This window comes from Myotis yumanensis, unplaced genomic scaffold (genome assembly GCF_028538775.1).
Source record: "Myotis yumanensis isolate MYYU_CA2020_CCGP unplaced genomic scaffold, mMyoYum1.0.hap1 SCAF_1, whole genome shotgun sequence".
Lineage (NCBI taxonomy): Eukaryota > Metazoa > Chordata > Mammalia > Chiroptera > Vespertilionidae > Myotis > Myotis yumanensis.
The window spans coordinates 24,373,614-24,394,416 of record NW_027223752.1 but is presented as its reverse complement, the minus strand read 5'-3'; the positions used below and the strand labels follow the sequence as shown (position 1 = coordinate 24,394,416).

At 47.0% G+C, this 20,803-nt stretch overlaps 1 protein-coding gene across 3 annotated transcripts in view; it reads right to left on the bottom strand.

Annotated features, from left to right (window-relative positions):
* The window catches only part of CEP128 (centrosomal protein 128), a 345,267-nt gene that overhangs the window by 308,622 nt on the left and 15,842 nt on the right, over positions 1–20,803 (bottom strand). For all 3 annotated transcript variants that reach the window (XM_070415562.1, XM_070415572.1, XM_070415580.1), the window contains exons 3-4: positions 17,949–18,110; positions 14,034–14,120 (exon numbers count right to left, since the gene is read on the bottom strand). In XM_070415562.1, coding sequence (XP_070271663.1) covers positions 14,034–14,120; positions 17,949–18,095 — 234 coding nt within the window. In that variant the 5' untranslated portion in view covers positions 18,096–18,110. The remainder of the gene's footprint in view (positions 1–14,033; positions 14,121–17,948; positions 18,111–20,803) is intronic.

The following is a 20,803-nucleotide window of genomic DNA, read 5'->3' as shown; positions in this document are numbered from 1 at the left end:
CATCCCTTCAGACCTTGTTGATGCCCACTCTTTCTCCCCTCTCCTGAAAATCCAGCTGCATTTAAGTTAGAGCTTTTTATCATGTTTCCTATGTGCTTCTATATTTTTCATCATTTCATTCCTCCATTCTTTTTGGATAACGTATGCTGGTCAATTTTTTGATTCAAAATTCTCTCTTTAACTGCATACAAACTGATGTTTAATCTACCTATTAAGGGTTTTAGTTAATTGATTTTTTAAATTATATATTTCAGTTTCTGAAATTATCATTTGTGGGTTGGGTTTTTTGACAGTTTCCAATTCTTTGTCAAAATTCTCAAGCTTTTAATTTCTTGACAAGATTAAGCATAATAATTTTATAGTCACATATATATTTCTATTGTCTATTGTTTATGGTTTCCCTTGGTTTTCAGTCACCTCTTTTTTTTTTTTTTTTTTTTTTTTTTTTAATAATAATTTTTATTTCTTAAAGTATTACAAAGAGTGTTACATATGTCTCCTTTTTCCCCCCCATGACATTCCCTCGGCCCCTACCCCCCCGCCCCCCCCCGGACCGTGTCTTGTGTCCATTGGTTAATCTTATATGCATGCATATAGGTCCTTCAGTTGGTCTCTTAATCCCCCCCCGCAACCCTCCCCAGGCTCCCCATTGTAGTTTAACATTCTGTTCAATGTTGCTCTGCTTCTGTATCTACACCTGTTCATCAGTCCATACTGGTCCCCTTTATTTGTCCCAGCCTCACTGGAGCAGTCTCAACCTCACCAGGGCCGTCTGAGCCTCACCAGGGCCGTTTCAACCTCACCGGGGTCGTCCCTACCTCACGGGGGCCGTTTCAACCTCACCGGGGTTGTCCCTACCACGCCGGGGCCGTTTCGACCTGACTGGGGTCGTCCCTACCTCACGGGGGCCGTTTCAACCTCACCGGGGTTGTCCCTACCACGCCGGGGCCGTTTCGACCTGACTGGGGTCGTCCCTACCTCACGGGGGCTGTTTCAACCTCACCGGGGTCGTCCCTACCTCACGGGGGCCGTTTCAACCTGACCGGGGTTGTCCCTACCACGCCGGGGCCGTTTCGACCTGACTGGGGTCGTCCCTACCTCACGGGGGCTGTTTCAACCTCACCGGGGTTGTCCCTACCACACCGGGGCTGTTTCAACCTGACTGGAGTTGTCCCTACCACACCGGGGCCGTTTCAACCTGACTGGGGTCGTCCCTACCTCACGGGGGCCGTTTCAACCTGACCGGGGTTGTCCCTACCACGCCGGGGCCGTTTCGACCTGACTGGGGTCGTCCCTACCTCGCGGGGGCTGTTTCAACCTCACTGGGGTCGTCCCTACCTCACGGGGGCCGTTTCAACCTGACTGGGGTTGTCCCTACCACGCCGGGGCCGTTTCGACCTGACTGGGGTCGTCCCTACCTCACGGGGGCCGTTTCAACCTCACCGGGGTCGTCCCTACCACACCGGGGCCGTTTCGACCTGACTGGGGTCGTCCCTACCTCACGGGGGCCGTTTCAACCTCACCGGGGTTGTCCCTACCACGCCGGGGCCGTTTCGACCTGACTGGGGTCGTCCCTACCTCACGGGGGCCGTTTCAACCTCACCGGGGTTGTCCCTACCACGCCGGGGCCGTTTCGACCTGACTGGGGTCGTCCCTACCTCACGGGGGCTGTTTCAACCTCACCGGGGTCGTCCCTACCTCACGGGGGCCGTTTCAACCTGACCGGGGTTGTCCCTACCACGCCGGGGCCGTTTCGACCTGACTGGGGTCGTCCCTACCTCACGGGGGCCGTTTCAACCTCACCGGGGTTGTCCCTACCACACCGGGGCTGTTTCAACCTGACTGGAGTTGTCCCTACCACACCGGGGCCGTTTCAACCTGACTGGGGTCGTCCCTACCTCACGGGGGCCGTTTCAACCTGACCGGGGTTGTCCCTACCACGCCGGGGCTGTTTCAACCTCACTGGGGTCGTCCCTACCTCACGGGGGCCGTTTCAACCTGACTGGGGTTGTCCCTACCACGCCGGGGCCGTTTCGACCTGACTGGGGTCGTCCCTACCTCACGGGGGCCGTTTCAACCTCACCGGGGTCGTCCCTACCACACCGGGGCCGTTTCGACCTGACTGGGGTCGTCCCTACCTCACGGGGGCCGTTTCAACCTCACCGGGGTTGTCCCTACCACGCCGGGGCCGTTTCGACCTAACTGGGGTCGTCCCTACCTCACGGGGGCCGTTTCAACCTCACCGGGGTTGTCCCTACCACGCCGGGGCCGTTTCGACCTGACTGGGGTCGTCCCTACCTCACGGGGGCTGTTTCAACCTCACCGGGGTCGTCCCTACCTCACGGGGGCCGTTTCAACCTGACCGGGGTTGTCCCTACCACGCCGGGGCCGTTTCGACCTGACTGGGGTCGTCCCTACCTCACGGGGGCCGTTTCAACCTCACCGGGGTTGTCCCTACCACACCGGGGCTGTTTCAACCTGACTGGAGTTGTCCCTACCACACCGGGGCCGTTTCAACCTGACTGGGGTCGTCCCTACCTCACGGGGGCCGTTTCAACCTGACCGGGGTTGTCCCTACCACGCCGGGGCTGTTTCAACCTCACTGGGGTCGTCCCTACCTCACGGGGGCCGTTTCAACCTGACTGGGGTTGTCCCTACCACGCCGGGGCCGTTTCGACCTGACTGGGGTCGTCCCTACCTCACGGGGGCCGTTTCAACCTCACCGGGGTCGTCCCTACCACACCGGGGCCGTTTCGACCTGACTGGGGTCGTCCCTACCTCACGGGGGCCGTTTCAACCTCACCGGGGTTGTCCCTACCACGCCGGGGCCGTTTCGACCTGACTGGGGTCGTCCCTACCTCCCGGGGGCTGTTTCAACCTCACCGGGGTCGTCCCTACCTCACGGGGGCCGTTTCAACCTGACCGGGGTTGTCCCTACCACGCCGGGGCCGTTTCGACCTGACTGGGGTCGTCCCTACCTCACGGGGGCTGTTTCAACCTCACCGGGGTCGTCCCTACCTCACGGGGGCCGTTTCAACCTGACTGGGGTCGTCCCTACCTCACGGGGGCCGTTTCAACCTGACCGGGGTTGTCCCTACCACGCCGGGGCCGTTTCGACCTGACTGGGGTCGTCCCTACCTCGCGGGGGCTGTTTCAACCTCACTGGGGTCGTCCCTACCTCACGGGGGCCGTTTCAACCTGACTGGGGTTGTCCCTACCACGCCGGGGCCGTTTCGACCTGACTGGGGTCGTCCCTACCTCACGGGGGCCGTTTCAACCTCACCGGGGTCGTCCCTACCACACCGGGGCCGTTTCGACCTGACTGGGGTCGTCCCTACCTCACGGGGGCCGTTTCAACCTCACCGGGGTTGTCCCTACCACGCCGGGGCCGTTTCGACCTGACTGGGGTCGTCCCTACCTCACGGGGGCCGTTTCAACCTCACCGGGGTTGTCCCTACCACGCCGGGGCCGTTTCGACCTGACTGGGGTCGTCCCTACCTCACGGGTGCTGTTTCAACCTCACCGGGGTCGTCCCTACCTCACGGGGGCCGTTTCAACCTGACCGGGGTTGTCCCTACCACGCCGGGGCCGTTTCGACCTGACTGGGGTCGTCCCTACCTCACGGGGGCCGTTTCAACCTCACCGGGGTTGTCCCTACCACACCGGGGCTGTTTCAACCTGACTGGAGTTGTCCCTGCCACACCGGGGCCGTTTCAACCTGACTGGGGTCGTCCCTACCTCACGGGGGCCGTTTCAACCTGACCGGGGTTGTCCCTACCACGCCGGGGCCATTTCGACCTGACTGGGGTCGTCCCTACCTCGCGGGGGCTGTTTCAACCTCACTGGGGTCGTCCCTACCTCACGGGGGCCGTTTCAACCTGACCGGGGTTGTCCCTACCACGCCGGGGCCGTTTCGACCTGACTGGGGTCGTCCCTACCTCACGGGGGCCGTTTCAACCTCACCGGGGTCGTCCCTACCACACCGGGGCCGTTTCGACCTGACTGGGGTCGTCCCTACCTCACGGGGGCCGTTTCAACCTCACCGGGGTTGTCCCTACCACGCCGGGGCCGTTTCGACCTGACTGGGGTCGTCCCTACCTCACGGGGGCTGTTTCAACCTCACCGGGGTCGTCCCTACCACACCTGGGCCGTTTCGACCTGACTGGGGTCGTCCCTACCTCACGGGGGCTGTTTCAACCTCACCGGGGTCGTCCCTACCACACCGGGGCCGTTTCGACCTGACTGGGGTCGTCCCTACCTCACGGGGGCTGTTTCAACCTCACCGGGGTTGTCCCTACCACTCCGGGGCTGTTACAACCTGACCGGGGTTGTCCCTACCACACCGGGGCCGTTTCAACCTGACCGGGGTTGTCCCTACCTCACGGGGGCTGTTTCAACCTCACCGGGGTCGTCCCTACCTCACGGGGGCCGTTTCAACCTGACTGGGGTTGTCCCTACCACGCCGGGGCCGTTTCGACCTGACTGGGGTCGTCCCTACCTCACGGGGGCTGTTTCAACCTCACCGGGGTCGTCCCTACCTCACGGGGGCCGTTTCAACCTGACTGGGGTTGTCCCTACCACGCCGGGGCCGTTTCGACCTGACTGGGGTCGTCCCTACCTCACGGGGGCTGTTTCAACCTCACCGGGGTCGTCCCTACCACACCGGGGCCGTTTCGACCTGACCGGGGTCGTCCCTACCACACCGGGACCGTTTCAACCTCACCGGGGCCATCCCAGCCTTACCGGGGAAACAGGAAGTTTGGCCTTCTGTCCCCTGCCGGCGGCTCCCCACCAGACAAAATCTCCAGGCGTTCCTGGTGGTTGAACATCCAGCACTCCTGCCCTCCACCAAGTGCACAGACTGCCTGTCTGCTGTCCCGCAGCGCCCCACCAGAGACTGGGACCAGTGGGCATGTTTGTGCGCTTGCTGGTACAGCAGTTCCACAGTGCCGGCCGAGTCAAGCCCAGCCCTGGCCGGCCCCGGACCCGACTCTGCCCCCCGATTGCGTCCCTCCCAGATGCAAGGAGCTGAAATCTGCAGCCTGCTGGGATGGGCTCTGTACTTGGTGCTTCAGCACATCCTACTCAGTCTCTATGCGCTTCTTTCTATGCGAGGAGTTGGAATCTGCAGTTTGTTGGGTTGGGCTCTGTACTTGGTGTCACATCCTACTCAGTCTCAATGTTCTTTCTCTCCTTCCAGTTGTAGAGCTTCCACTGGGCCAAGTTTCCCATGGTTCTGTATGATAGGTGTTTGTCTGATATTTGGTAGTTTCGATGTTGTTGTGCGAGGTAGCACGCACAGGTCTCTTCCTTATGCCGCCATCCTGGTTCTCCTGGGTCTGCTTCTTGAGTGTGTCTCTCATGGCTGCGAGCAGTTGAAGTCTGCAATTTGTTGGGATAGGCTGCAAAAGCGCAGGTGGGTCTTTTTGTGCACCTGGCACAGCTTGGATGGGGATGTAAATTGATTAAGGCTGAGACTCAGGGAGTCGCCATGGCGGAGCAAATAGCACTGGCTGAGTCTCCGCGGCCCCTTGACTCTCTGCCAGGGCTTTGTGTCCCCCAGTGCCGGCGAGCAGCTGTGCAACAGAGTCTCCCTCGCTTTCTGATGGCTGCAAGGCCGTGCTGCCTCTCCCCGTAGGGTCTGGTGCTTCATGATCCCGCCTGAACCAGCTCAGTGGATTTGAAAGTTTGCAGAAGAAGGCGCTTCTACTTGTGGGTCTGGCACAGCCCAGATGGGAATGTAGATTTCGTAGGGCGGGATCACAGGGAGTCGCCGGGGCGGAGACTCAGTGGCCCCTTGCCTATCCAGGACACCAGGACTTTGCGTCCCCCAGTGCCGGCGAGCAGCCGAGCGCCAGAGCCTCCCTCGCTTTCTGACCGCTGGAAGGCCGTGCCGTCTCTCGCCTTGGGGCCTGGGGCCTCAGAGACCCGCCCGAACCAGCTCAGTGGATTTGAGAGTTTGTAAAAGCACAGTTATTCCCTCTTGTGCCTCTGGCACAGCCCTGAGGGTAGGGCGGGGTCACAGGGAGTCACCAGCATGGAGGAAATAGCGATGGCGGCGTCTCCGCGCCCCTCGCCTCTCTGGGACACCAGGACTTCTTGTCCCTCGGTGCCGGCGAGCAGCCGCGTATCAGAGCTTCCCTCGCTCTCCGACCACTGCAAGGCCGTGGCCGCCTCTCCCTGTGGGATCTGGGGCCTCAGAGACCCGCCCCGAGCAAGCCCAGAGGATTCGAGGGTTCGTAAAAAACCGAGAATCCATTTGCAGCCCGCGTGGCGTGTGACTGCGTACCTCTGGTTTTGGTGCCTCCGTAGCTCCCACTCAGTCTCACTGCGCTTCTTTCTTTTCCTCCAGTTGTAGATCTCCCACTGGGCCAACTTCCCCATGGTTCTGAGTGGCGGTTGTTTACTTCATAGTTGATAGTTTCAATGATGCTGTGAGAGAGCAGCACACACAGGTCCGCTCCCTACGCCGCCATCTTGGTTCTCTTCAGTCACCTCTTATAATTTCATATGCCTGGATATTTTTTTATCAGGTGATAGACATTATATATTAAAAATATAGAGACCATTTAAAGCTCTGGATGATGACAACTTCCTTCAGGAGAAATCTGGTATTGCTTCTAGCAGGAAGTCAGGCTAAGGTCACTAGGAATCCCAAATCACCTTATCCAATTAGGAATTAAGATGATCCAAAGCTGGGCTTCTGTCCCTATAAGGCAGTGGTTCTCAACCTGTGGGTCGCGACCCCTTTGGGGGTCGAACGACCTTTTCACGGGGGTCGCCTAAATACATCCTGCATATCAGATATTTACATTATGATTCATAACAGTAGCAAAATTACAGTTATGAAGTAGCAACGAAAATAATTTTATGGTTGGGGGTCACCACAACAAGAGGAACTGTATTAAAGGGTCGCAGCATTAGGAAGGTTGAGAACCACTGAAGGGCTAGTCTATCTTCAGTTTATCACTTCTCTTATTTTCAGTTCACCATTTCTCTTACTCATTCCCTGTCTGGAGTCCCAGTTGAAAGCTGGAGGGTTGCTGAACTCCAGTTTTGATCTCCCAGCCTTTTGAGTCTATTGATAGTTCTGATCTTAGCCTTTCTGCTTCCAGCCTCTTCTGAAATCGGCTACCGTGTAGATGGAAGAAAAGGAGTCCCATTTATGCCAGATTTTTACTACAAAAGGCCTCACCACTTTGGTAGGTCTCTGATGCATTCGTAATAGTACTTTTTACTTTTTTTTTTTTTTTTGGCCTTTCTAGTTGTTCAGAGTAAGAGAGTTGATCCAAAATAATCTTATCTACTGATGCCAGAGGCAGAGTATGCCAGCATCCTTTTTATGTAGGCTTCTTTGCTAACAAATCCTGAGCTGTAACTAAAAGCTGATGAACAAAATAAACTTACACACACACTCACACAACCCGTTAACAAAAATGGGGGGAAAGCCACCATGGAACATAGGGAAAAATATTGCAGAACAAGAGAAATTAATCATTTCAGAAGATAAACTATTTGACAACTTCATTTTAAACTTTAAAAGCTATATCAAAAGCCATTGAACAGATGAACAGGCTGATAAAGACCAAAAAATGAAATGCAAAAGTAAATAATCAGGATAAAGATTTTTTAATATCAAGGCAAAAATATGTCCTCCACCTACAATACAAAACTAAAAATGTAACAGAATTAAAATATACACTTAAAGTAGCAATAACACAGCAGACACTGTACAAAATCTAAGCATGATGCATGAAATCAACCTGATCACTCCTGAAACACAAAATCAAAGAGATGAAGAGACAAAATGTAAAATAATAAAAGTTTCTTCAAATGTTTTACGATTATAACTCCTAACTAGGTGCAAAAGCAAACTAAAACTTGAAGTTAAATAAAACAAAACCACACTAATAAAGCTCAATTTAACATTAACTCAGTATGCTATTATGCTGAAACCAAAACAATGCTCCACCGGAGACTGTGGTACTGATTCCAAAGGTACGGATTCTTGCCCAGCCAGTGTGGCTCAGTGGGTGAATGTCAACCTATGAACCAGAAGGTCAATTCCTGATTAGGGCACATGCCCGGTTTGCGGGCTCAATCCCAAGCAGGGGGCAAGCAGGAGGCAGTCGATCGATGTTTCTCTCTCATCGATGTTTCTATCTCTATCTCCCTCTCTTTTTCTCTCTCTGAAATTAAAAAAAAAAAAATTTTTAAGTGCAGATTCTTAGAATCTAGCATGAAAACATCACCACAGACCAAGTGATGATTCCATTTCTCTCTTTCCCACATCACAAAACATGCAATGACATTTTCACAATCTGCTATAAATGCTTCATTTACACGTTAAATCTATTCTTTTACCTCTGCTCATTTGATATTAGACCGAAAAAAAACTGAAGCATTACTACTATGTAAAATGGAAGGTACCCTTAATAGTACATTACTGTATTTTGGGTGGGCAGACAATTTACTCATGAACATAGAGGTGGATTGTAGCTTGCCCAAAGTAACTAAATAGTTTCTAGCAGAAAAATCAAAATTCAATTTGAAGTCTGATTCCAAAATCTACATTTTTCCTCTAGACTCAAAGCAAAAGTCTGTAAAAAATATTCTCTTATCCAGTTGTTTCATGTGAGACTTAGTAATAAAATTTTAAACAGAATTCTAAGAACCTAATTTCTAAGATTTGAAATGTATTTACAAAAAGAAGCCAGCAGACTTTAATTGTTCGATTACAAGTTCTTACTCGTAGACTCTTACTATCTAACATTAAAGTTATTAAAAGACTGTGACTAGTTCTCAACTTCAGGACAACTAGTAAAACCTGGCCAGAGAGAAAGGGGCACATGCCTTCAGCTTTGAGAGATTACAAGTGGCTTGTGCCTGGCTCTAAACCATTAACCTTAGGGTGTCATTCAGTATATTTGACAACTGAAACCCACCGAATAGAACAAAAACCTGGAGTTTATTATTTAACATTTAAATTCTTCCAAAGTTCATGTGCCAGATGGTAACATCTATTACTCCCAAAAGAAATTTTAAACAGAACACTTAATTAGGAGAAAAATTGCCTATTAATGCAAGCCTCTAAGGCTTAATTTGCTATTACTATATTTTCACCCATCTTTACCTTAAAAATGAATAAATCAGCTGATCTGAATCAAGGGAACTGTATTTTGCTTTTATGCCCAATATGAACTACTTAAGCATCATCAGCTACACTTCTACTGCAGAAAGCATTAACTTTTTATGTTGAATATTCTTTCTTGAAGGCATTCCATTTTTATAGCATTAACTCAAAAACAGTCCCTGTTGTCTTATGAATAGGAACACAGAGTTCTAGAAATATTCTAAACACCAAGCTAATCAATTGCACTATATAACAAATGTTTAAAATAAGCTTTTAACTAAAACCTTCCCCACAGGTCCTCTTTGACCCAAATGTTCTCAGACCTCCCAAGAAATTTACAGAATGAGAATGACCCTTCTTTAAGGTTATGAAAGTCAAGGAGCCCAAAGACCCTATGTCATTGTATCCAACTAAATATGGCTCATTGGCTGGAATAGTGAAAAATCAATGGTTGTTACTTGGGAGAAAAGGGGAAATCAATGCTGCTGTAGGGAAGCTGCAGAATCCACCATGTTGCCTAAGTGCCAGCCAAAACTGCCAACCTTGACAATCTGTCCATGCCAGTCCTAGCTCAGCACCAGATTGCTTCCCAATTCTGTTTCTGTATTTGTTCCATCTAACTCTAATTTCTGACACAGCACCAGCTACAACACTAATGACTTGTGTGACAATGGGCTTCTGTTTTTCAATCAGTTAAGGTAATCTCCAAAATCTAGCTTATCAATGTGAATTATATAACCCTTTAAGCTTTGAATTCAAACCCCCAATTTTCAGAAATATAGATTCACAACATCACAAAAATGTGAGCAACCATAAGGTAAATGAGGTAAATGAATCCAGGCACTAGGTTTTAGAATAACATCGTAGACTCTGTCACTGACTAGCTAGGAGACTATGGGCAAGTTAGCAACCATTCTGTGCCCCAGTTTTTTATCTTGTAAATGAGGAAAATAATAGTATCTACCTAACACGATTGGTGAGAGAATTAAATGAGTTGATAGTTTAAAAGCACCTGGGATATGCTAAGCTTACAGAGAAATTCCCAGAGAAACTGTGAAAAGGCAGGTGCTGCTTCTCTACAAAACACCACAGATGCCCTGCTACCCTCTAACACTATTCAGCTTCACATATTATAAGCAAAGAATTAAATCTATGGCCCTAACCGGCTTGGCTCAGTGGATAGAGCGTCGGCCTGCGGACTGAAGGGTCCCAGGTTCGATTCCGGTCAAGGGCATGTACCTTGGTTTCGGGCACATCCCCAGTAGGGAGTGTGCAGGAGGCAGCTAATTGATGTTTCTCTCTCATCAATGTTTCTCTCTAACCCTCTCCCTTCCTCTCTGTAAAAAAATCAATAAAACATATATTTTTTTAAAAAGAATTAAATCTATGTTAGAAAGATTCAAGGGGTCAACAGTGAAATTATGTACATTTCAAGGAAAAGTAGTCAAAAAGATGATCCAACATGACTTCTGACCCTAAGGCCTCACAAAACCAACAGCAATGATTCTCATAGTTCTCTTGTTGGGTAAGGTCATCTCAGGAGGAAAACACCATATCGATTATTTATATTCCCTCTCACCAACTGGCAAATTATGTTCACAAAATTAAACCCCAATCAAATAACTGTGTTAAATACATATATAAAACATCCATGTCCTGAGGCTTAGCAATAGAATAATTTATAAAATCTAAATTAATAATAAAAATTCTTGTCTTCCCTAGAGCAAAAGAGTTGATCTCATTTTCTAGGAAATCCCTTATATTTTAAAAAAGAAATGCTCATTTCAATGAGGCAATAGATATTTAGCAGGGAGGAAATTCTTAACAGTTGAGTACTTGTTAAAATGGATTAAACTGTTACAGGATTTTTTTTTTATATCAAGTTTCACAGCAAGAGGACTTGTATAAGTTGTAGCATAGCCTCAAAAATAAAAACATCAATTTCCAGGGTTCCTCCCTAAATAGTGCATACATTGATTAAAAGAAAAGAAAAAATGGGTAATACTACCATGTACTTCAAGGACTTCAAGAATATAAATAGAGTCCAACTGGTGTTGCTCAGTGGTTGAGCATCGACCAATAAACCAGGAGGTCACGTTTCGGTTCCCAGTCAGGGCACGTGCCTGGATTGCAGGCTCGATCCCCAGTAGGAAGTGTGCAGGAGGCAACCAATCAATGATTCTCTCTCATCATTGATATTTCTATCTTTCTCTTCCACTCCTTTCCTCTCTAAAATCAATAAAAATATGTTTTTAAAAAAAGAATATAAATAGAAAGATTCAGATAAATCACATGATCCTTGGCACATTACATATACTCATTTTTAGGTGTAAAATATTCCATAACAGTAAATATTTTAATGCTAAGAAAACAATTTTCATTGAGGAACCCATCAGAATCACTTATTGCAAGAAATACTCTTTCTGAGTTGCACATCTTCCAACAGATTATGGCAGATGTTCCCCAGGTAACTTATAGGTGGCGCGATGAAGATCACTGCTCTATCAAGTGAGTATGTCAGGCAATGAGTGACATTACTCCTCTGGTTTGTTGGCAGGGAAAATCACTGAGAACCAACTGCTTTTAACAGGACAAGAATTTGGAGAAATTCAGGAGGAGACTCTAGACCAGCCGTGGGCAAACTACGGCCCGTGGGCCGGATCCGGCCCATTTGAAATGAATAAGACTAAAAAAAAAAAAAAGACCATACCCTTTTATGTAATGATGTTTACTTTGAATTTATATTAGTTCACACAAACACTCCATCCATGCTTTTGTTCCGGCCCTCCGGTCTAGTTTAAGAACCCATTGTGGCCCTCGAGTCAAAAAGTTTGCCCACCCCTGCTCTAGACCAAACTAAGAAAAAGTCTGAAGCCAAAGAAAGACACTTGCTCTCCTGTGTCTTATTTTTTATAAAGTGGCTTTGCATACTATGTATTTACAACTCAGATGGAAATGAAGTACCTGTTGAATGTATTTACTGTCCATATATAAAGCCCCCAGAGTTCAGCATTATTCAACTCAAGGCCTACCACAAAGGCTTACTGCCATAGTAGAACATACTTTGTGTTTTAAATGCTTATCTGCACAGAAGTTTCTCTAATTCGTAATTTCATTTCCCAATTGCAAATTCAAAGAAAATTTGCTACTATAAGCAAGCATCTAATATTCACTATGACAAAGTAGGATTGTTCTCTGCTATTAGTGTTTTTAATTGTTCACTAAAATTAAAAGGCAGAGTATTAACTCCCATTATTAATAAAGTAGTTTAATCTACAGCATTTAATGAGCTACCCAAATATACAAAATCTATAGCTCCATCTGTCAAATACATCATAAATCATGAAAATCTTTTAGCTGCAAAAAATCCAAGTTTATTTTCTAAATGATAGTGGAAAACCTTATGACAGAAGATACATTTCCCTGTGCACAAGCAATTAGTTTCCAATTACAAGCAAATAATGCTAACTATTCTTCTGTTTTATAAAAAGAAAATACCAAATCTTCAATTATAACTTGGAAGTTATGTGACAATTCAGTATATATATTGAATATATATACACTAGAGGCCCGGTGCATGAAATTCATGCACTGGGGGGGGGGGGGGGGTCCCTCAGTCTGCCCTGTGCCCTCTAGCAGTCTGGGAGCCCTTGGGAGATGTCCAACTGCCAACTGCCAGGCTCCCACCACCCCCGATGCACTTTCATGGGCCTGGCTTCTGGCTGAGTGGAGCTCCCCCTGTGGGAGCGCACTGACCACCAGGGGGCAGCTCCTGCATTGAGCGTCTGCCCCCTGGTGGTCAGTGCACGTCACAGTAAGCAGTTGAGCAGCCTTAGCATATCATTAGTATATTACGCTTTAATTGGTTGAACGGACCACCAGGCACTTAGCATATTAGGCTTTTATTATATAGGATATGTATACATATGGCAATCATTATAGTACAAATATAATTCTAGTCTTATTAAAGTGTAAACTCATATTGAAAACATGGAGAAATAAATTTAATTGGATTTCCAAGAGTTTGCAGATGAATTAACAAATTTCAAAAGAGAAAATAATATAGATTAAATTAATAAAATATTAATAAAAAATATTCCTTTTACTCCAGAATAAGGATATGTTTCCTTCTTACATCCCCATGTGAAGTACAAACTGGCAGATCCTTGGGAGGGCAATTTTGAAATATCTAGCAAATTGTAAGTATACATATCCTTCAACCCAGCAACTCTGCTCCCATGAATCACATATGATTACAGAAAAACATGAGAACCATAATGGTCATTGGTGCATTATTTACAATAATACCAAAAAAAAAACTTAATACATCTATACTATGCAGTATAATGTAATTTCAAACGAATGTGTCATATGGAAAATAATACATATATTACTAAATGAAAAAGTTTGCATAACATTACATATGATTACAGATTATAAAGCAATCACATGTAAGCTTATGCATGCATAGAAAATGTTTGGAAAAATATACAAGAAACTATCAAAACTGTTACCTTTTTGGAATGGGACTCAAAAGGGCTATGAGACCGGAGTTTTATTATTTAAACAATGAGCATGTATTACTTTAAAATTTTTTTACTGTCCTTAAAATTCTTACCTCCCCATGAGAGTTAGCCCAAATTTAGTAACTCTCAGTTTAATTCATGTCCTGAGTTCTTCCCCCTCTGACTTAACACTTTCAAATTCAATAGAAGCTAAATGTATATCATCTAGTTGGCAATCTAACTGATGAGCTAACCTAAACTTATACTACAAAATAGTGAAGCAGTCTGAAAGTTAAGGCTGTTAACAATTATTATCTCCTTTAGCTCACATCCCTAATACTCAGCTCTGCATTCCCAAAAAGGTAAGAGAAAATACAAACATGCAAACATCTTACGTGTTCTATAGCACCCGCCTGTCCGTTACTATAGTCTCGATACTGTCCAAGCATCTGGTCTACTTGTCGCAGGTTTCGACTGGTGTCCTTGAGAAAGAAAATGGACTTTATTAGTTGATCCAAACAATGTTTTTCCCAATCAGTCATAGTTGTATTTCAAACAGCTAAGTCAACCATTTGCAAAGGTACAATTTATATCATAGTTAAGTCAGATATCTATAGTTCATAAATATCAAATAAATCTTAACACAACTGAGAGAGAAACTAAAATCCATCTGCAATTTACTTGTGTGAAATCTAAAGTACCTAATTTAAATCCTTATCCAAGGTTCCATAAGTCAGCAACAAAACCATAAACTGAAAAAAACCCTCATTATCAACTTATGCACCTCAACTAATTCACACCCCTTTATGAAAAAGAATGCTAAAAGAACTAATCTAGTAGATTATCTACAAGAGAAGCAAATCATTGGGATTCATGTTATTTCAATTATTGCTTTATCTAAGAACTGAATTAGGAGGGGGTAAAAGTATCCTTTAACCTTTAGCTATAAACAACAAATTTAGCTCTAATCATAACAAAAATGGTTTCTACCTAAATATGCTAGGTTTCACCTGAGAGATTAATGGAGGTATTTCTTTCAAAAATATATACTTACTGCCCTGGCTAGAATGGGTCAATGGTTAGAGCGCTGGCCTGCCCACCAGAGGGTCTTGAGTTCGATTCCAGGTCAAGGGCAGGTAGCTGGGTCGCAGATAACAATTTCCACCCCCAATCAGGGTGAATGTGGGAGGAACCAATTGATGTGTCTCTGTCACAATGATGTTTCTCTTTCTACCCAACCCCCCTTCCTTCCACTCTCTTTAAAATCAATGCAAAAAATAGCCTCACTCCTTAGGTGATAATTTAAATATATATATATATATATATATATATATATATATATATATATACATATACATACACACACACACACACATATACACACACACATACACACACACACACACACACACACTAATGTGTCTCTGTGGTGGGAAAGTACAAGAATTTGTACTCCAAAATTCATTGTTATATTAAGTTTAAAAAGAAAAATCAAATCAAATTATGGCCTCTCCACTAGAAAATAGCCCTTTTTTATCTAAGCATATTAACCCAGGGCAATAAAAAGCCAAAAGCCATGCTTATCCAGGTAAAACAAAGGTAAGGGAGTAATAAGTAGGGGGAAAAAATTCTATTTCTGAGTTTTCTTTTTCCCATTGTGACTGTAGTACCTTCCCCCGCCTCATTTCCCAAGCCCCTTTTATGGAAGAATGAAAACTGCCCTCACTCAAATCTCCAAACACTGTCAAAGTTAGCCTCCAAATCAAAATGGACTCTCACTATTATTCATCCATGAAAAATCATATTTTGGCTTGGATGAATATTTAGTAACTCTCAGTTTAATTCAAGTCCTGAGTTCTTCCCCCTCTGACTTAACACTTTCAAATTCAATAGAAGCTAAATGTATATCATCTAGTTGGCAATCTATCTGATTGATATATTTATCCAAGCCAAAATATGAGCAATTTCTCCAAAGGCACATGTCCACAAGAAGCTAAAGGATGATAATCCCTAATGGTTTCATTCCTATAATATTTTATTTGGAAATATAACACTTTCCACAACCTATCATATATTTCAAATATCCTTACTAACTGTGGTAAGCAGAATAATGGCTTCCAAAGATGTTCAAACCCTAATTCCTGGAACTTTACATGTCAAGAGGGATTGTGCAGATGTGATTAAATTAAGGATGCTGAGATGAGCAATATCCTGGATTACTGGGTGCACTCAATATGATCACAAAGGTCCTTAAAAGTGGAAGAGAGAAGCAGGAGAGGTAGTCAGAGTGACGTGCTATGAGAAGGATTCAACCCACCCCTGATGGCTTTGGAGATGAACGGGGACACAAGACAGAAAATGTGGGCAGCCTAGAAGCTGGAAAAAGGCAAGAGGAGAGGTATTTCCCTAGGGCCTCCAGAAAGAAATGCAGCCCTACCAACACCCTCATTATTGCCCAATGAGATTAGTGTCCAATTCTGACCTACAGAATTTTAAGAAAATAAATTTCTGTATTTAAGACATTAATTTTGTGGTAATTTGTTATGGGTGCAAAAAAACTAATACAGTGACTGAAACTATTACTCAGCTTAACTATTTATTATTTAACTAGAGGCCCGGTGCACAAAAATTTGTGCACTGGTGGGGGGCGGGGGGTGTCCCTCAGCCCCACTTGTGCCCTCTCACAGTCTGGGACCCCTCGGGAGATAACGACCTGCTGGCTTAGGCCTGCTCCCGGGTGGCAGAGGGCAGGCCCAATCCCTAGGTGCAGCCCCTGGTTGGGCTCAGAGCAGGGTCGATTGGGGAGTTGGGGCGCCGCCCCCTGTCATGCACAGAGCAGGGTGGATTGGGAGGTTGCGATGCCACCCCAGTCACGCTCAGGATAGGGCCGATTGGGGGGTTGGGGCACCGCCCCCTGTCACACTCAAGGCAGGGTCGATGGGGAGGTTGCGGCGCCACCCCGTCACACACAGAGCATGGCCCATCAGGGGGGGTTGGGGCTCCATACCCTGTCACACACAGAGCAGGGCCCATCAGGGGGTTGGGGAGCTCCCCCCGTCACGCACAGAGTAGGGCCGATAGGGAAGTTGGGGCACCGCCCCCTGTCACACACAGAGCAGGGTGGATCAGGGGGTTGGAGCACCGCCCCCCTGTCACACTCAGGGCAGGGCCGATGGGGAGATTGTGGCTCCACCCCGTCACACACAGAGCAGGGCCCATGGGGGGGTTGGGGCGCCGCACCCTGTCACGCACAGAGCAGGGCCGATCAGGGGGTTGGGGCGCCGCACCCTGTCACGCACAGAGCAGGGCCGATCAGGGGGTTGGGGCGCCGTACCCTGTCACGAACAGAGCAGGGCGGATAGGGAGGTTGTGGCCCCGCCCCCTGTCACACACAGAGCCGCAAGGCGATCAGGGGGTTTGGGCACTGCCCCCTGTCACGCTGCTCCAGGGGCCAGGAGGCCTCGCAGCTCTGCTGATCGCAGTGCTGGGAAGCCTCGCGGCTCCGCTTGACACAGGGGCAGTGAGGCCTCGCTGCTCCGCTGATCCCGGTGCTGGGAGGCATATTACCCTTTTACTCTTATAGGATAGAGCCCTGGTGCATGGGTGGGGGCCGGCTGGTTTGCCCTGAAGGGTGTCCTGGATCAGGGTGGGGGGTGATCCACCCTGCTCTGGCTTGGGTGCCTGGCCAGCCTGGATGAGGGGATGATGGCTGTATGCAACTGGTCACACCCCCTTCAGGGTGGGAGCCCCCACTGGGGTGCCTGGCCAGTCTTGGTGAGGGGCTGAGGGCCGTTTTCAGGCTGGTGGGCAACTGAAGCTTCCAACCTGTCCTTTTTTCTTTTTTTCTTTTATTCTGGGATTTATTTACCTTCTATGGCTGTCACTGGAGCTGAAAGCCGGCTTTAGCTCTGAGGCCAGCTCCAGTTTGAGGCCTCGGCTGCTAAAAGCAGGTATCTGGTTTGTTTGGGTTCTATAATTGTAACACTGTTTTGGTCCTGCTCGCTCCAGCTCTGACGGCTGAAAGCAGGTATCTGGGTGTTTTTTTTTGCTTCTATAATTGCAACAATGTTTCTTAAACTGCAGCTCAGAGCCCAGCAGCGGAAGGCGAGGAACCTTGGCTTCCTCCATCATGGAGCAAGCAAGCCTCCTGTTCGCTTCACTGTCTGGCTGCTGGCCGCCATCTTGGTTGGCAGTTAATTTGCATATCGCCCTGATTAGCCAATGGGGAGGGTAGCAAAGTTACGGCTAATTACCATGTTTCTCTTTTATTAGATAGGATATTGATTTAAAGCATCTAGTGTTAAACTAACCTGTAAAGTACTTGTGATAGTGTTGACCTTCTTGGTGACATCGACTGTAGAACGATTTCCAATTTCCCTGTGTAGTGACCTGGCAGCCCATCGACTCAACCGGTCATGAGAGCGGAAGTGGTCTGAATCACTGGAGGATTCTGCCATTGATGTATACAAATCCTTAAAAATGAATTCAGATCATGGTCAAGCAAACGGTAAAGAGAACGGGAATAAGAGATTAATTTAGCTATTTACTTTTGATCTTTTACAGTATTTATTACATTAGTCCATTGGCTTATCATAATAGTTACATACAATTTGAAAACATAAGTCACTTCCTCATGTAATTCTCCCTCCTTTGTTTTTTCTGCTTTAAAAGAGCAACTCCTGCCCGGCTGGTGTGGCTCAGTGGTTGAACATCGACCTATGAACCAGGAGGTCATAGTTCGATTCTCAGACTATTCCAAAAATTCAAGAGGAAGGCACACTTCCAAACTCCATGAAGCCAGCATTACACTAATTCCAAAACCAGATAAAGACACCACAAAAAAAGAGAATTACAGACCAATATCCATCGCCGATGAACATAGATGCTAAAATCCTCAACAAAATTCTAGCAAATCTGATCCAGCAGTACATTAGAAAGATCATACACCATGACCAAGTGAGATTTATTCCAGAGATGCAAGGCTGGTACAATATATGCAAATCAATAAATGTGATACATCACATAAACAAATTGAGAAACAAAAATCACATGATCATATCAATTGATACAGAAAAGGCATTTGACAAAATCCAACACCCTTTCTTGATAAAAAAAAAAACTCTCAGCAAAGTGGAAATAGAGGGATGATACCTCAACATAATAAAAGCCTTATATGACAAACCTACAACCAAATCATACTCAATGGGCAAAAACTAAAACCATTTCCCATAAGAACAGGAACAAAATAGGCATGTCCACTTTCACCACTCCTGTTCAACATAGTGCTGGAAATGCTAGCCATAGCAATCACACAAGAAGAAGAAATAAAAGGCATCCAAATTGGAAAAGAAGAAGTAAAACTGTCATTATTTGCAGATGACATGAGAATGTACATTGAAAACCCTAAAGAGCTCCACCAAAAAACTACTAGACTTAATAAATGAATTCGGCAATGTAGCAGGATACAAAATTAACACCCAGAAATCTATGGCCTTTTTATATACCAACTAGAGGCCTGGTGCACAAAATTTGTGGATGGGGGCGGGAGGGTGTCCCTCAGCCCAGCATGCACCCTCTCTAATCTGGGACCCCTTGGGGGCTATCTGACTGCCGGTTTAGGCCTGATCCCACAGGGACCGTTGGCTCCTAACTGCTCGCCTGCCTGCCAGCCTGATCGCCCCTAACCATTCCCCTGCTGACCTGATTGACGCCTAACTGCTCCCCTGCTGGCCCGATTGCCCACAACTGCCCTCCCCTGCCGGCCTGATCACCCCCAATTGCCCTCCCCTGCCAGCCCGATCACCCACAACTGTCCTCCCCTGACCTCTAGGTGAATGAGACAAAACTCAACCAACTGAGCCACATTGGCCAAGGCTCAAAAAACATTCTTAATACTGGAATGAACTTAAAAGTTGAAGGACTATGTGAAAACACATTAATGTGTACTCACATAAAGTATGCAATCAAATTCTGCTTTGAAAAACAAATTTAAATGGTTCATGAATTATATTAACCACAATTACAACATGAAGCCCAAAGAAGAATTATTAAGACTGGTAGAAGAGAAACCAAGATGGCGGCATAGGTAAACACGGGAGTTTGCTGCCTCGAACAACCACTTCAAAAATACAACTAAAAGACGGAACGGACATCATCCAGAACCACAGGAAAGCTGGCTGAGTGGATGTTCTACAACTAGGAGGAAAGAGAAAAGCATACCGAGGCTCAGAGGAGGCGCAGTGCTGAAGTAAAATACTAAGGTTCGGAGTGCATGTGGAGCGGGCTGGAGGCTGAGGGCGCGGTTGTTTTCAATCGGGAGGGAGTCTCAGGCTCTGAGCTCCAGTTCCGGGCGAGTCTCTAAGGACCCAGACTCATACGGGAGAAGCGGGACTGTCTGGCATTGCTCAGAACCCTAGGGCAGCTTTCTCTCCGTGGGGCTTGCAGCGACTACTGGGACACTGAGAAGCAGAGCCTCTGAGGGCAAGACTGAGAGCAGCCATAATTGCTAACCCCGCCCTGTTGATCCCGTGGGACCCGCCCCGCCCAAGCCCTGCAGGGAGGCTTTTGCTGGATAGCCTCAGGCAAAGGCTAGATTAGCACCTCCCTAGAGATCCAGGAGCCAGGAAGCCCAGAGGTCAGAGTGGGACCATCCAGCTTTAAGCTCCGTGGAACCATAAAAGACACACTCAGGAGGCAGACTCAGTGAGCACCAAAGCCCCATCGAAGCAAGTCTAGCCCCAGAGGGGTGTCTCCAGCACAGAAGTTCTCCCACCGCAGACACAGCTGATTCTCACAGCCAATTGACCTGGAGGTCAATTCCTCACAGTGATAACTACAAAAATCAAGGCTTAACCACAACAAGACTGTGCACAAAGCCCACAAGGGGGTGCACCAAGAGTGTCTACCTTAGGTAATTGGGACACTTAGCACAGAAAGGCACTCTATCAACACAGCGAAGCATAAAAAAATGCCGAGACAAAGAAACAGGACACAAATGACAGAATTGGAGGAAAGCAAACTGTTGGATATAGAGTTCAAAACCACACTTTTAAGGTCTTTAAAGAACTGTTTAGAAGCCCTCGAAAAGACTGGTAAGACCGCCGATAAATGTAGTGAGATCCTCAAGAAATCTAATGAGACCCTCGATGTTGTGATAAAGGACCAA